The sequence below is a fragment of the Ammospiza caudacuta genome, chromosome 1 (genome assembly GCF_027887145.1).
Source record: "Ammospiza caudacuta isolate bAmmCau1 chromosome 1, bAmmCau1.pri, whole genome shotgun sequence".
NCBI classification, from domain to species: domain Eukaryota; kingdom Metazoa; phylum Chordata; class Aves; order Passeriformes; family Passerellidae; genus Ammospiza; species Ammospiza caudacuta.
Genome location: NC_080593.1, coordinates 17,577,150 through 17,591,639, shown reverse-complemented (window position 1 = coordinate 17,591,639; position 14,490 = coordinate 17,577,150). Strand labels below are relative to the sequence as shown.

Here is a 14,490-nt window from a genome sequence, read left to right as displayed (position 1 = left end):
ATTCCAAATACTGCGCATTTGATATTGTGCAGTCAACATGATATCAAATGAAGGCAAATTCAAGTGCAGCAGTTCTTATTCATTATGCTATCTGTGCATGCACACTATATGCAAAAACATTTCTAGAGTTTGAGGCTGGAGTGTGTATTTCTCTTCCCATTTCTGGTAAACTAATTGCTGTTAACCATTTGTTGAGTGAACACTGATATCTCTTTTTCCTAGGAGCCATCATTTGAGATGCTTCCATTGTCCGGGAAAACAATAATATTTGATAGCTTTCCTGATCCTTCAGACACCTGGGAAATAATTGAGACTATTGGCAAAGGAACTTATGGAAAAGTTTTCAAGGTGTTAAATAAGAAAAATGGCAGCAAAGCAGCAGTCAAAATTTTGGATCCTGTTCATGTAAGTTACTTAAATTACTTGGTTAATTGTGAGTTTATGTAGTCTTTTTTTTCCTCTTAATCTTTTTAGATAATTTGTATTAGAAATGACTGAAATAAACTTTTTCGGCCTGCTGTGTATCAGACTAGCTATCAATGCATTTTTCTTAACATAAGTGATGTTGGAAGTGGTTGCTTATAATAAAAGTCAGAAATATACCTAAACTTAGGTATAGTTCTTAGGTGTAGCTAAGTTACTTAGGTGTAATAGGTGTATAACTTAGGTGTAGCTGAGTTACATGCTATGAGTGATACCTCAAAAATAAAATATTTTATTGTTTCTGTTCATTCTGTGTTTTCAGAATGTGCCAGAAATAAGTAGGTCTCACAGAGGAATCCATCTTTTCAAATGGAAAATGCAAAGTGATTAGCTCTACACACAAAGCACCAGGCAACTGGGAGGTGGAATTATGAAGTTGTAGAGCACAGTTTTGTTTTCAATAACTGACATTTGTTGGGTGGCAGATTAATCCTCAAAAATTAAGGAAGAACACTAGTCTGGTTTGTAGAGGCTCACCCAACTGACTTCAGTGGTGCTGCGCATGGCTTGGGACTTTTCTTAAGACCAAAACACGGAAAGCAGCTGTTCCTAATTCAGAGGCCCTTTTAAATTCATCTTCTGCACTGTCAGTATAGGTTTATAAGGTGTGGGCTTCCATGGCATGACCTCTGGGCAGGAATGCCGTGCTGTGGGGACCCTACCGGTGTGGAGGTGCACAGCCACACAGGGCTCTTCTACCTCTGCACATCACACAGTGTCATGTTATGATCCCACAGACACAAAAGTCTGTGAAATACATGGTGAAAACATAGTGTCTTCCATTATCTTTGCTGTGTTTCTTGCTGATCTGCTTTTTTATTTCAGCGTGCTTTCAAAGCAACAAAAGGGTGCTCATCTCAATTCAATACCACAACTTCTTCCAAAGTAAACATAACTTGCCAAGTGATAAGCATCTTGATGAGCTCAAATGTATTGGAAACTATTTTTGACTCTGTTGCTTTCTGTAAACAAGGTTCTTGTGCTTACAATAAATAGGCATGACTTCCTTCAATTGGTGTTCATCTAAATTCCTGTTTGGCAGGAAATGCTTTTGCTTTCCTATGCTTCAGAAGTGTTCAGGATTGATTCTTAAGTGGCAGCTGGCTATGGCAGGAGTTCCTGAGGAAATCAGTGAAACTTTCAATGTTCTGTTCACTTGTGAGGTTGCAGAAAACGATTAAAGGATGGTGATAGGAAGAAAAAAGAAACAGTAAAGCTGATGCTAGAGGAAAGAGAAATAGATTAAGTAGGAAAAAGGAATAGAATGTAAAGGAAATTGAAGAAATAGGATGGATAAAGATGCAATGTAAGAAATTGAAGATGGGCAAATATATAACTGCTGAAAACAGGTTCCTTATTTTAATGAAAAATTGGCAGTAGTGCAGTCAACATCAGTCTTCTGAGACTTGACTCTTAACTACATGTTTTACCCCTTTTATTATAAGAACACTATTCTTCTTTGTCCTCTCCAGGGTGTCTGGAGGAGCTGCTCTACCTCCATGTAACTGCTAAAATGACAATCCTGTATTGGAAATAAAGTGAAAGCAATAAATGAATTCTTTTTATTTAAACTGGAAGTATTAATAATGGCTGCAGAGGGAGCCATTGCAATAAAGGAAAAGATACTTTATGTATTTTCTTCTTTACATTTTGCAATTCTTTTTCTTTGGAGATCATTTCAAAATTGTGCCTCTTGAGTGGTAGACAGGAAACAAAGCAGAAGAAATATGGTTTGGTTTAACTGATGTTTTGAAATTAAACTGGGAACCTACATTGTCATGGGTGATATAAGATTGAAATAAGCTTTTAATGTTTAATCCTTTAGAGCACAGACTCTTTTTGCTGGGTAACAGCTCAGCTTTTTCAAACTGAAACAGGAATGCAAAGGTGTTGAAATGAAGATGTAACTGAGAAGGCTTAGTCTTGTCCTCAGGACTATAAGTAAATACCATTGTACCTTAGAACTCTTAGCCAAATTATCCTATATATAGGATGAAAATTTTCAGTCTGCCATTTCTAATACAGTTTAAGTTTTTTCATTTATAAAATACTGAAGAATATTTTTCTTTTTGGTAGGCACAGAATGAATATTCTATCATTTAATTTCTCCTTATAATTGTAAAAATCTCATAAAATCTGAGTACCCCTCAGGAGACAGAAACCTCTATGAATTCACAGTAGGATAGTGGGCTAATTCTATTCCAATTTCCCCAAGGTAGTCAAAGCTATTGTATGCTTTGTTTTTAATTTTTGGCTTTTGACTGTATTTTTTTTCTTCCTTTTGTTTTTGCCAGATGTGTTTTCTCTTTTCATCCCTGCTTCTTTCTCTTTCCATTCTCTGCCACCTTCAGTACTTTGGTTATTTCTGCCTTCCTTGTATTTTTTTTCTGTATTCTGTGTTGTGCTGGGGAAAATTACCTTAAAGTGAGTTTCTCCTTTTTCAGAAAGAGGAAAGTTCCTTCTGTTTTTCAATTGTTCCCATAACAAGACCTCTAAAATCCTTTCTTGTGAGAAGACTTATCCTGGTAATCTTAAAATGAAAGTTTAATGGCGCGATTCATGATACCGGTGACAGAGGAAGTTCTTGGAGAACAGTCAAGCTGGTCTCAAGGAAAAAGGCTCCTGTGAGGAACTTGAATAGGATAGTGGAGACCTGTATAAGAAACAAGTGAGGAGAGTGCTCTTGGGGCAGTTGTGTTGAACAGAATGAGAAGGAGCATCATTCATTGGGAATACAGAACATCCCCTTTCTCTGTCATGGTCACTTCTGTTTCGCTTTGCTGAGACAGGTTTTTGGCACTGAGCAGAGCTTTTCACTGATAGGAAATCCATTCATATGGATAGTGCAGTTCATAAGGGAGCCTTCTTCTAGAATGGATTTTTCACTTCTTTTTGTGTAGTTGTAAATAGCAAATTGTATTAAAAATGTTTTAAGTCTGAAATGAATGTGTTAACCTTTTTTTTTTTGAGATCTAAACAATGGGGGGAAAATGGCTGCAGATATTTGCTTTCATCTGTTGTCAAGAGGGATTGAATATTTTGTCAGCATGACTCAAATGCAGTGTAATCATCATCCCTCAATGAGCAATTCCAGTGCACAGGTGGGAAAGGTTTACCTGAGTCATCCAATGCCTGCTAAAGCCTGCCAATGCCTGTGTCCATTTTTGGTCTGAAGGGATTTGCACAGCTCCCAGTGCATCTGCTGGCAAAACTGGTCCTCATATCTCACCTCCAAAAGGATTTCCCTCACTAAGAAACCCAAGGTCTGTAATGGGAGTGTGACAAAAAACCATGATTATTATAGTTCAGTAGCAGAACCCAGAGAGACCATGGATGTCACCAGCTTCTATGACAGCAGAAAATGAGAAGAATTCTCAGATAATTCTAGAAAGTGGGATGACAAATGAATCAGATGTGGCTGCAGTCGTACTTGTTCATGCACAAAGAGACAGAGAGGTAGTCCCAGCTGCAGCATTTCTAGCTGGGGTTACCATTAAAACTAAAGCCGGAACATGTAATTTCCCAAGGCACATGCATACCTACCTGCTTGTGGATTGCTCTGGCTTTGCCTTGGCATCACAGAATAGTTAAGGTTGGAAGGGACCAGTGATGGGGTCATATGATCTAACCTCCCTGTGCAAGCAGGGTCTTGCTAGAGTGCATGGCACAGGATTATATCTGGAGGGTTCTTGAATCTCTCTAGAGAGGGACACTCCTCAACCTCTCTGGGCAACCTGTTCCAGTGTTCTGTCACCCATGCAATAAAGAATTTCTCATTTTCAGGTGGAACTTCCTGTGCATCAGTTCCACCCATTGCCTCTTGTCCTGTTGCTTGGCACCACTGAGAATTGCCCAAATCCATATTCTTGACACCCTTCTTCAGACACTTGTAGAGATTGTTAAGGTTCCTCTCAGTTTTTCTTTTCTTGAAGCTGAACAGGCCCAGCTCCCTCAGCCTTTCCTCATAAGAGAGGTGCTCCAGCTCCTTCATCATCTTCATAGCTCTCCTCTGGACCCACTCCATTAGCTCCATGCCTTTCTTGTACTGAGGAACCCAGAACCGGACACAGTATTCCTGTTTTGGGCTCACCAGGGCTGAGCAGAGGGGCAGGATCACCTCCCTCAACTGTTGGCAATGCTTTTTCTAATACAGCCCAGGATCCCATCAGCCTCCTTGGACCCCCACTGCTGGCTCATGGACAACTTGTCCTCCAGGACCTGAGGGCTGCTCTGTCATACCCCTCATGTTCATTAGTCAAAATTGCTAAAGACAAAATGAAATTTTAAAAAAGAATTTATTTGTATTCACTAAACAGAACCAGGCTATGTAGTTCTATAAATGGTATATTTGTGTTCTGTTTGGTTTTTTTCTTTGTATCATTTCAAACTACATTTGAATTGACAGAAAATACTTTGTGGTTTGTTTCTGGGTTTTTTTATGGCTATCATTATTCATTTGTTAACTGCTATGTATTTCTCCTTTGTGACACTAGGATATTGATGAAGAAATTGAAGCTGAGTACAACATTTTGAAAGCCCTCTCTGATCATCCCAATGTAGTCAAATTCTACGGCATGTACTATAAGAAAGATGTGAAAAATGGAGACCAGCTTTGGCTAGTTCTTGAGGTAAATAATACAGAAAAAAAGGAGATTTATTCTAGTTGGTATTCCATTGTTTAGTATAAACTCAATGAATGAGATGCAAGTAATTTTGTAATTTTTTTCAAGAGTAGTTGCATGCAAAGTGATAAATGCTGTTGTTTAGTCTTTTTACTGTTCTGGTTAAATTCTTCAGTGTCCTTATCTTGATATTACACTGATAGTCCTGTTCCTTCAGAATTAGGATATAAATTCTAATAAACTTACAGGATTTGCTACCTAAAATATTTCTTTGGTGAAAGGCTTGCCATGGGAATCTTCTTGTAGAAGCATTTCTTTAAATATCACTAACATATGACATAGCAGTAAAAGAATATGGTATGGTGATTATTTTTCCAAATGAAATTATAAAAATTATTTAACTGAATTATTTTTCTTCTGTGAGAGGTAAATGCACAAACAGATAAGTAAGCCAATAAAAGCAGCTACTGCCCAAATGCTGTTGACAGCAGCAGGAGAAGAGCACTTAATTTTCCTCAAATTAAGGTCAGAGCAAGATGTGTTTGTCTTTAGTTTTGAGTAATCTGTGAGCAAAGGTCTTGATCATTACAGTTTCTATAGATTCACAGCCTGTTCTGTAAAAACTTCCTCTTGTATCCAAAGGAAAATGAAGAATATTTCTGACAGCAATAGTCTGCTTTTCCTAGGAATCAAGACTTTTGCTGTCATTTGATCAGAATTTGATAAGGTTAAGATGGAAGAATTGGTTGTTGACAAATTTTATGATTTGTCAGATAAGTAAATACAAATCTCCTACCAAATATCTCAATGATACAATGCTATCAAATTCTAGAAACAAGCTATCAGCAATGCTTAAGGTCTAAAAACATCTATTCCGAATTCTTATGTGTTCCATTGGAAGATATTTTTAAGAATTATTTGCATTGTAAATCATAACAAATTACTATGTTAGATTGACATCAAAAGGTGTCAGGTCTTTGTGAAGTGAGCATCTTGGAAAATCCAGTGTCCATTGTGTCTGCTGGGCATTGGAAACTCCCATCTGTGAAACTTCTGGCCTGTAAAGGATGGATGCCAAACAGCCAGGCTGAAACAGACTGGGAGGAAACAGTCAAGTGTTTATCACCTTTAATATTTTGCACGGAATGATGTTCTTTACGTGAAAAACACCAGACTACATGTGGAGTATGTTTTATATTTACTCATATTAAGCCAGGCTGTACATGTGCAAGTATGGAGTGTGTGTAATAGTCTTGGATGCTTTCTGTCACTGCACATGTAGATCTGTGAATGCAATGAATTTCAGCTGGTATGTGTAGATATGCATAAGCAGGAAAATAAATTTTAGTATTGACTTTGGTGAAGCTTTCCTATTAATAATAGTGTATGTGAAGGAAAACTGTCATGAAACAGATTTCTCTGTTTAAGTGGCATCTTCTTATCAGCTTGTGTGCAGCTTTACAGTTGCAGTTTGCTTTTCACAGCAGCAGTTAAGGTGTCCTGCAGTTTATAAGAATGGGTATCTTTTCATCATCTCCATTTTGTGTTCCTTGATGGGATATGTGGGCAAGACGATTTGGAGAGAAAGTTTCTCAAATTCCTCTAGTAATGGGTTGTGACAGATGGTAAAACTCAGAACTCAGCATTTAGTAATGAATTTAGAATCACCATTGCAGGTTACCAAAAAAGTTATTCACTAGGGTGTTTGTATACATGTATTTTGATGTTTGGCTTTGGGGGGGTTTTTCCTAGAATAAAAAATCTTCAGCTTTTAAAGATGTGTCCCATGCAATTTATTTTTAAGAAAACTGCTTATGGGAATGAAAGTGAAACAAGAAACATCTGTACAGCATGACAGTACCCTTGACTCTCAGTTCAGAAATGCCTTTCTCTCTGTAGGCTGCACTCAGTTAAGCTGAACATCTGCTCCTCCTTGGATGTTGTTCTAACCACGTTATAGTACAGAATGTTGCAGGAAGGAGGATTCCTGCCAGGTGCATTAAGCTTTGCCATGTGTGACCAGAGACTCAGGCAGGAGGAACTGTCCTACTGAGTCTGTGTTGGAAAGAAATCCCTTACTTGGGATGAATCAGCTTAGCAGTTTGGTGTCAGCAGACAGCAGCATGATGACACAGCTGAGGCAGTGCACTGTAGCCCATTTCATTCTGCTCTGGATGTTAATTCAGAAGGGAAAATATCTGAGATAGTTGGAAATCATCTGATGGAAGATGGAGCCGAGAGGAATTCTATCAGGGCCCTACAGGTGGGGATGTAGGTCTGGGGCAGGTGGGGAGAACAAATGGCACAGGCCTTGCCTGGTGCAAAGAGCAACCTAGGCAAGAAAGAGTGAAGTCTGAAAGGCCATAGCAAGGTAAATGGTAGGTATTACACAGCTTTTACTTGCTGCTGTAAACCAGAATCACAGTGCAACATATTTCTTTAGTTCACTTCTACAGAGATCAGGTAGAACTTTTAAGAAGCATCTCAGTCCATTTTCAAAAGATGCAAAGTTATGCATACTCTATTTAAGATTAATTTGGTTGAATTTGAGTCACATAAGTATGCTAGGATATTTTGTAGTCATCAATATATTTGTATAGGAAATAGAGGAAGCGTGCATTATTTTTACAGTAAAAAAAAAACTTATTTAATGGGTAAAAACTTATCTTAGGAGGGTAAAAAATTTTGGAAGGAATGATTTTCCACCCAAAAATACAGTTTCATAATATCAAAGAATATTGTAGAAACCTCTCACTTCTGGAGATGTAGAGGGAATTGCCAAGAAGTGTTACAGAAATACATCCCTTTCACTCTGCTGAATGTCAAGAAGACTGACAAAATATTCTTTTTAGGTGGTTTTTTTTCCCCTGAAGTTTGTACACGAACATTTCAAGAACATTAGCAGTTTCCTGCTGAGTTAGGCCAATGGTCCTTGTAGCTCAACTTTCTGTGTTCTGTGGTGGCACTAGAAGATGCTATTTAGGAAGAGTTTGTTGTCCAGTTTTTGCAGTCCATTTCCCTCATGTTTTCCAGCAGCCATGATTGCTGTATTACAGATGTCCCAGACTATTCCATTTAGTATCCATTTATGGACACACTAAACATGATGCTGATACAGGCATGCTCTATAATCTTCCCTTATGAGCATGCAAGTTGAATTTGTGCATCACTATTATATGCTGATTTCTATTTGTATAATATTCCACATAGTGGAATATAATATTTTCAACATTGCAAAAATGTTGCTAAATCTAATTGTATTTCAGTGTGAAGAAATTTAGACTTCTACTCATATGAGAAAGTTTCTTCATATGTTTCTCATATGTTACACTTTCTAGTGGCTTGCAGGCTCTATTTTCTAGACAACTCCGTTGTTAAAAAGTACCTGCAGAGTAGTTGATGAAATTTGTACAGATGCACAGTCCAGACTGAGTGAACCTGATTTATCTTTATTCTATGTGGAACCTTTTGTTGATCTAGTGTAATCTTCACCAGAGAAATCATGTGGGAGTGTAAAGTAGCTTGTGCTTGGAATCTGCTTCTCTGAAAAGGTGCCATTCTAGCCTTTCCCTTTCCCTCAGCCTTTTAACATGGGAGAAATCATTGAATAAATTGATAATTTGTGTCATTCTGGATTTTTTGCAAAGTGGTATACTTTGAGTTTCATTGTCTAAATGTTTTTCTTGATGTTATTTGAACCTGCTAACCAGACACTGATAACTCAAAAGAATTACAGAAATATTGTCACGATGGATTATTGTGATTCAGTTGGCAGCTATGTTTGCTGATTTATAATTTGCCTGAAGTGATTCAGATTTTTTACTTACCTTTGATCATTTAAAGTTAAAACTGAGAGGGGAAAAAAGTGAAATGTACAAATGTCTAAATTCTCTTTTTAAGTCCTTGGGATGCTTTTATTTAAGATGGGTTTTTTTCAGAAAGAAGGAAAAAATCTTAAACCCAGTAAGTAGAAGCTCTCAGGAGTTTGAATTAAAGTAGAAAACTAGTGCATCATTTCATCTGCCACTCTTTCTGCAAACATAGACAAGTGAAAACCCACGGTTAATCAGAGTACAACATTATAACAATTGTTACACCATATGGAAAAAGGAATAAAATGCCAGTATATCAAACTGCCAGCATGTTATACCAGGGTTATGTTGGTCCATTACTATTAGTTTACTTCCAGTAAAGCTTTCCAAAATGCTTATAACAGGGTAAGAGCTGAGAGAGAACCAGCCAACAGACTGTTGCTGTGTTATGGGCGCAGAGTAGCGCACCAGTGCAGCTCCTGCCCAGTCTCCAATCACAAGGGCAGTTACCTTTGGTGAGGTGTTTAAATGAAATGAGAATGTGACAAGCTGAGATCCCTGATAGAACTCCTTTCTCCATGGTTTTATGGAGATCCTTTAGAAGAACTACCATTCTTGAGTTTGCCTAGAGATGGAGAACCCAGCACAATGTGCAGAGTATCAGTTATTCACTCCTTTCCTGTCAGAATAGTGACTCTTCATAGCAGAGAGCTTTCTTCAAAGGTTTAAGCCAATAGAACAAATAGCTTTGGAAAAGGAGAACTGGATGGATAACCGAAGTCAGTTGTGATCCCAATCAGCAGTAAGCATTTGTCAGAACTGTAGTACAGGAGAGTTACTAAGGAGGATTGGAAGGAGGATAGTGCTGTGGTTTTCTGGTTTAGCTGCTCCTACAAAGCAGGATGGAAAACACGTTGTGCCTACAGATACCCAGTAATGGATACCATTGTGAGCTGATCAAGGATAGAAGTAGATCTCTTTTTCCATAATAAATGGTATTAGCACTGCTAAGGGCTTTGACAGGTAAAGCATCCAGCTCATGTTTGATGTGATTTAGAAAGGGCAGCCAGTGTGAATGTTCAAAGGAATAATGGCATGGTTGGAGATGGCTGGTTAGGGATAAGTACTCCTTAAAACAAAGAGAAGAAGGTGTTGCAAGAACTCCTACACAAAATTAAGAATGCTGTAAAATACATGTACACTGCTGTATCTGGCCTGGATTGAGTCTGCTGTGCTGTTGCACTGTTGTCATCTGCTTTTTGGAGAGGGAAATTTAGCCAATCAGATGCTTCCACATGTTTGCAAATCTAACTGTGGTCACAAAGAGAGCCTTAGAGTTCATGGAATATTTATAAACTTTCCTCACGGATTCATAAAAGAACAGTGACAGCACAATTTACATGTGTGTCAGAGAAAAATGAGTATCATTAATGCCCAAATTTTGTGTGGTTAATAGTCTTGGATCCTTCACTGACCTTCACTCTTTCATATGTGAAAGAGCTTCTGTTCATGTTGCCTTATAAACATTGCATGTAATTCTAATAGAGGGGGAAGCTCACAGAAGTGCATCCTCCTTATTTAAACAACAACAACAAAAATTCTATGCTTTATTATATAATGTTCTATCTATGGAGTATGTTCATGTAAAGAAATAACAGTCTCAGCAAGTCCAGTTGCTGAGAGGATGGGAGATTTTTTTTCCTACTTCAGAGCTGAGATGTTGATAGTGCAATTTTAGGTTGCAGTGTGGTTTCTACAAAAGTGGTGCAACAACTGTCGGAAGATCCAGTTATTGGTATTTTTGTTTAAAAAAATAAAAAGGCTAAAATATTTCACTGCTGTTGCATACCTTAACTTGAATGAGGCTTCAGCTGTTTGAGAGCTGGAAGTCTGTGTGATGTAAAATATAAAGAAAAACAAGAAACGGTAAGAAACTAAATACCACCCTGCTCCTCACCCTTCCCAGAAAAACCCAATGAATTAAAACAAACCCAAACCAACTATGACAGATTCTTTGACTTTTACAATAACCTCAGGTTTTGCAGTAGATGGCAATATATTTATGCATTTAATTTTGACACAGTAATTTTGATTCTTTAAGCTATATAGGGAGACTGATCATCTTCCTTGTCCAAGCATGTGATGGTTTCACCTCATTCCCATATCTCATTCTAAAAGAGCAGAGTCCTGTAACATGTATGGAATAGTGGCTTGAGAAGGATCTTGTTGTGTTGGCCATGCGGGGGTGGGAGCACACTCTGACAGAACCAGATCCATCCCCTGCTCCTTTTCCAGGCACAGGCCACCTCTTCAGGGAGCTGTTTATGCCCAAGCAGGCTGGGCACAAAAAAGCAAAGCTCAGGGCAGGATGGGTAGTTCTGCTTTCTTTCTTGCTGAGATTTCCAGCGCTTTGTAAGAGTCCTGATGTGTAAGGCCAGCAGTAAAGCATTTTCTCTCCATTAGCTTCATCTTTTTCCTTTCTCAGCAAATGGTGTTGTCACTCTTCATGGCTCCTCTCTGTGCATGGAAGAGGAAGAGAGGTGTGGCTGTCAATGTTGTAAAGCAACTAATTCTTTTTCTAGATGTACGAAGATATTTGGCTAAAAATATTTGCAGCCTTGGGATTCTGCAGCCTGCAAGGAAAGCACAGAGCCTGGGAAGTTGCTGATCATGCACAAGTTCAGTGAACAAATTCATGCCATTGAAGGTGTTGGGACTTCAGTTGTTGAATTCCATTTGACTGAAGATTTTTTTCTTTAAAAAATCATACAATTATAATGAATCAAGAAGCATTTGGGCAACACTCTCAGACACATAGTGTGAGTCTTGGGGTTGTCCTGTACAGGGCCAGGAGCTGATCTCAGTGATCCTTGTGGGTCCCTTCCAACTCAGAATATTCTATGATTCTATAAGGAGGGCATAGAAGTATAGACTGGTGTTGTTTTAATTGCTGTGACAATTTAGTAAGAGTGGGAAAAGCCAAATTCAGTCACCTGATTCTTTTGGTGAGGCCTCTCTGAGAAATGAGCAGTGGCTGGAGTCAGTCCCACAGGAATTTGCCTTGAAGCAAGACCCAACAGTCTCTCTTGAGCTTCTAAAAAGATGAGCCTACCTGAGATGGACTAGAGACATCACTGTATCAGTTACTTCTCTTTTGCATGAAATAGAGAACCCTGTGGTATGGACAATTTAATAATTTATTTAGGATTTTCCTTTGGCATGTTTACAGTATGCTTTTGTTAGATATAGGAATTACCATATGCAGATGTGTTTCCATCTAAAGGAATAAAGTTATGGAGTTCAAAAAAGCTTTGAATGGAAGTTGTGCTGTTTAATGGAATATATAATAAGAGTTATAATAAGAAAAAAGATATACAGCTGTTTCTGGTATGTGATATTTGCTATAAAACAGTAATGTTTCAGGCAATTAGTATAGTGGAAAATAACAAGTCCATTTAGGTTTCATAAAAGGCTGAGTAAAGGGCAGGAAGCTGTCATTTGCCTAAATATTATTAGCTATTTTCAAATGGCATATATAGCAGAAAAATGAAACTATTGAAAATTGCTTTTTCGTTTTTCTTAACACAGGTCATTTTTCAGAAATGTCTTTGGTTATAATTGCTCTATTCAGACCAACACTGAATGTTTTGATCCATTACATGCCTGAATTGGGCTTGATTTCTCCATTTCTAATGTGTCTCTCTTTGCTTCCCAATTATAGCAATTTTTCATTCTTGAATCATATCCTATTTTTTCAAGACCAAAGATGTATGGCTACAACTATCATTTAATGCTTCAAACTTTTACTAAATACTAATAATTTCTATGCATAATTAATATTTCATAATACATTGTGCTTTGCACAGTTTGCATCTTTTAAATGACTGGTTATAGCCCACCTTGCTGGAGAATGCTCACATGCAAAAACCTGGTTCTCAGTAACCTCTAACAATTTTTGCCACCATGCAGTAAAGCAGAAGCTCAGAAAATAGTTTCAATATGACTATTTAAGTCAGGAGCCTAGGAATAATATGTCTCTCACATTTTAATATTTAACATCACTTTGCTTTCTGTGCATTTTATTTTTGAACACAATTTTTACCAAAGATGTAGAGTAATTTAAAAACAAAATTAAACAAAACACTAAAACCCACATTTGTGTAGTTTTTATTAGATCCAAGATAACCAGACCTTCTTTACCAGTAATGTGGCATAGCATTATTCATTGAAAGAATGCTTGGACTAAGAGTTGTTTTTTCCTTCTTTGAGGGTTTACTCTCTGACACCTGATAGTTAGGTGCTTAAATTCAAGTGTGATAGAACAATTTTGCTGCTTTTGCGCTCAGTTTACCTGCTGGGTCTCTTTATAAAGGGAGTGACTGAAGGTGCTCCAGTGGTAGGGAGAGGGGTCTCCTCCTCAGTCTTTGTCAGGCAGAGGTGGATGGAAGCTGCTGACTAAAGGAGAAAAGTACTATAGCAAGGAACAAGGAGCTGGGAGGTTCAGAAACAATATGGGTGTCAGTGGTGATGAAAGGTTTCCTGGGCTCCAGATATAATGCCAGCATTTGTTGCTGCTGACTTTGCTGAAATCAAAGTGTGGAAGCAGAGAACTGCCTTACACGTACACAGTGAGCAGGGAGAGATTGGCTTACAAAACACCTTAACTTCAATTCTGTCCAATCTAGTCTCTCCAAGTTAATCATTCCAGTAGTTCATTAAAATAAGAAAAAAGGGAGAAGAAAAATATGGCTTTTGAGTTTAGCATCATTTTGTTCTTATAAAAATTACCTTTAAGAAAGTCCTTCAGAATGTGCTTGCTTAGTAGGGTCCTGTGACAGAGTCCTCTAGCTCCTTTCGTGTCCTGTGTCCCACGCACTCCCATGAGGAGACAAATTGCCTTAGGCATGAGTGGGGTTCAGCTTCACTCCTTTTGTAAAAGCAGCCTTTAGACAAGCCCCATTGTTTGAATCTGTGCTTCCCCAGCCATGATTTCAAACTCAATAGGGAAGATTTCTATTGCAGTAATTTAAATTACAGTGAATTAGGCTAAATTGCTGTCTTTGTTTAGAAACACACACAAAAAATGGATTATGAGTAGTGTGGACATGGCAGTACTTGGCACTAGTGTCCAAACTCTGAATAATGTAGAAATGATGCTACAGAAAAGGAAGGTGCTTTGAAATGTTTCTTAACTGGTGAAGAATGAACAAAAGTGACACAGCTCTGAGCAGGAAATAAAAGCTGTGAAGTGCCTGCTGTTACCACAGGCTGCCCTATTTGCTTAGGGGTTTCTCTGTGTGTTCCAGAGAAGGTTTGCAGCAGTCAGTAGAAATACTTCTGTCATTATGGATCCCAAAGTTATTCCCTATTTTTTCTCCCTAGCCAAGGGAGTGGTTTTGCCCTCTAAATGTTATTTTTACCACTGCTCCTTGTGTATGATAAAATGATGAATTGCACTAAGTTTGCTTTATCCAAATCTTCTTTCTTCATAAGATGCCTCTTGTATTTGCTCAGAAAGTCCTGGCTTTTTACTGACCAATGCCTCTCAGTTTTGTAGTTAGATTACATCTTAT

General features: G+C 38.0%; 1 protein-coding gene across 2 annotated transcripts in view; it reads left to right on the top strand.

Annotated features, from left to right (window-relative positions):
• The first annotated feature begins 237 nt into the window (after window positions 1–237).
• Window positions 238–14,490, top strand: part of MYO3A (myosin IIIA) — a 105,415-nt gene continuing 91,162 nt past the window's right edge. For both annotated transcript variants that reach the window (XM_058812643.1, XM_058812645.1), the window contains exons 1-2: window positions 238–405; window positions 4,977–5,111. In XM_058812643.1, the coding sequence (XP_058668626.1) occupies window positions 238–405; window positions 4,977–5,111 (303 nt within the window). The remainder of the gene's footprint in view (window positions 406–4,976; window positions 5,112–14,490) is intronic.